The sequence below is a fragment of the Arachis ipaensis genome, chromosome B8 (genome assembly GCF_059453495.1).
Source record: "Arachis ipaensis isolate K30076 ecotype BB chromosome B8, ASM5945349v1, whole genome shotgun sequence".
Taxonomy (NCBI): domain Eukaryota; kingdom Viridiplantae; phylum Streptophyta; class Magnoliopsida; order Fabales; family Fabaceae; genus Arachis; species Arachis ipaensis.
In genome coordinates, this window is record NC_142443.1 from 20103174 (window position 1) to 20105419 (window position 2246).

The 2246-nt window shown below is 48.6% G+C and overlaps 1 protein-coding gene across 1 annotated transcript; it reads right to left on the bottom strand.

Moving 5' to 3' along the window:
• Positions 1-453: 453 nt before the first annotated feature.
• Positions 454-1596, bottom strand: LOC107610646 (uncharacterized). Its single transcript, XM_016312670.1, has one exon. It carries the CDS (start codon positions 1594-1596, stop codon positions 454-456), a length of 1143 nt encoding a protein of 380 aa, XP_016168156.1.
• Between the last annotated feature and the right edge of the window lie 650 nt (positions 1597-2246).

Sequence of the window (2246 nt, forward strand, 5' to 3'; positions counted from 1 at the left end):
CAAGCAGATGACAGTACACTTTACATGGTTCCACGAGAGGTTTAGGGTGCTACCACCAGATGCGACCGCAGAGACTGTCCGCATCTACGCACGTGCCTACATCATGATTCTGTTATCGACTCAGTTATTTAGGGACAAGAGTGCGAACCGGGTACATATACGGTGGTTGTCATTTGTGGCAAACCTTGATGACATGGGGAGGTATAGCTGGGGGTCGGCCGCTTTGGCTTGGTTGTACCGATGCATGTGTCGGGTAGCGAACAGAAATGTGACTAACCTTGCGGGTCCCTTCCAGTTGCTGCAGAGTTGGATATTCTGGCGGTTTCCATCTTTGAGGCCGTCCGGGTTTGAGGTTTTCTCTTTCCCGCTGGCATCCAGGTATGGGTTATGTTTTTTTAATGCTTAAAAATTTCATGGGCGGTTTTTTAAGTTTGTGTCTCATATGATTTACAATTAGGTGGTCTGCCTACTTACCGTCATGTGACCATATCCTCTCCCCCCATCCTTGTGCTGTGTCCACCTCTCATACTCCATTCTGTTTGCCCAATCGCACATGGCCGGATTCTCTGTCCTCATTATATCAAACCAATAGTTAAATTCTGCTTCCGTCTTTGCATAAGCGGCATTTACCAGCCACCTCCTCGCATCCTGTCCCTTGAAAGTAAGGGCAAAATTTGCAGCAACATGCCGAATACAAAATGCCCGATAAGCATGGGGAGGTCGCCAACCACTATCGGGGGACTCTAGTGCAGCCTTGATACCGTTGTGTCTATCAGAGATCACGAGAATACCTTGCTGTGGAGTAACATGTCTTCTAAGATTGGATAGAAAGTATGACCAAGACTCTGCATTTTCTCCCTCCACGAGTGCAAACGCAACAGGCAAAATATTCGAGTTACCATCCTGAGCGATCGCCAACAACAATGTCCCGCCATACTTGCCATAGAGGTGTGTTCTGTCGATGCTTACGAGCGGCTTATAGTGGCGGAATGCCTCAATACATGGAGGGAATGTCCAAAACATGCGATGAAAGTATACTCTATCTTCATCAACTTGGTCACCCACTCTAACCGGGGAGGTCTTCAGCAGAGCAACGGAACCTTCCATGGTGGATGTGACCACAAGGATCCATCGAGGCAGATCCGCATATGACTCCACCCAATCGCCATATATCTGCGCTACTGCCTTCTGCTTCACCAACCACACCTTCCGATAACTAGGCCTGAATCCATATGTCGCCTCCGTTGCCTCTTGCAACACCTTAATCGACACCGACGCATCAGCTCTAACCAATGGAAAGATTCTCGCACAGATGACATGATAATCAAGCTGCTTGTGATCGCTCGATATCGATGTGGCCATACATGTGTGTGGTCCGTTGTACCTCCTAACTTCCCATGTGCTCTTCCTTTTCCACATGACTATCCGAATCAACCACGTGCACCCGTTTCTAAACTCCTTGCATCTCCCTTGGTATTTCAGATTGTCTGACTCCATAACCTTGTACTCAACTCCACGCCGAATACTGTAATCTTTTACGCTCAGCACGGCTTCCTCCTTACTTTGGAACGATTGGCCAATCTGAAATTCAGTCATAGGTGTCCCATCATGCATCCCCTACCCATCGAATGTTGCATCTACATTCTGGTGTTGGCCGATGGCTTCCAAGTTCAAAGAAGAGAGATGGGGAGGGTACTCTTGTGTTCCAGAACCGGAACCTCCATGGGTTGTACGTGTACCTCTTGGAATATCATCATCATTGTCCCCACCAATATCGACCGGCTCCTCATCCGAATCATCGTCACACATCGCATTCTCAACTTGATCCGGTCCGGCATCAAACTCAAAATCAGGCACAACAGGAGCCACATATGCATGAACAACCCCAGCATGTTCGGGCTCAGGAATCGGAACTGCCGCTGCTACCACTGGCATCGATGTCGAGGCACCACCGGCTGTGGTCGACTGAGGATTTGGTGCCGATGCCCCAGAGCTATCCACACCATCTTCCAACTTCGCAAGCAGCTCAGGTATCCTCACCTCCGGAAAACTACGCCTGCAGTGAAACAAGACCTGCAGGTCTTCATCCGACCCTATCACGAAGGTCTCATATCTCACACCAGTTGAAACAACGGCTATTGGAATCTTGTAAAATAACTTTTTTACCCACTTCGTCCCACAGGTACCGAACTTCCGTAATATGCTTTGCTTAATCTCTGCCAGCGTACTCGACGATCGAATAAAAA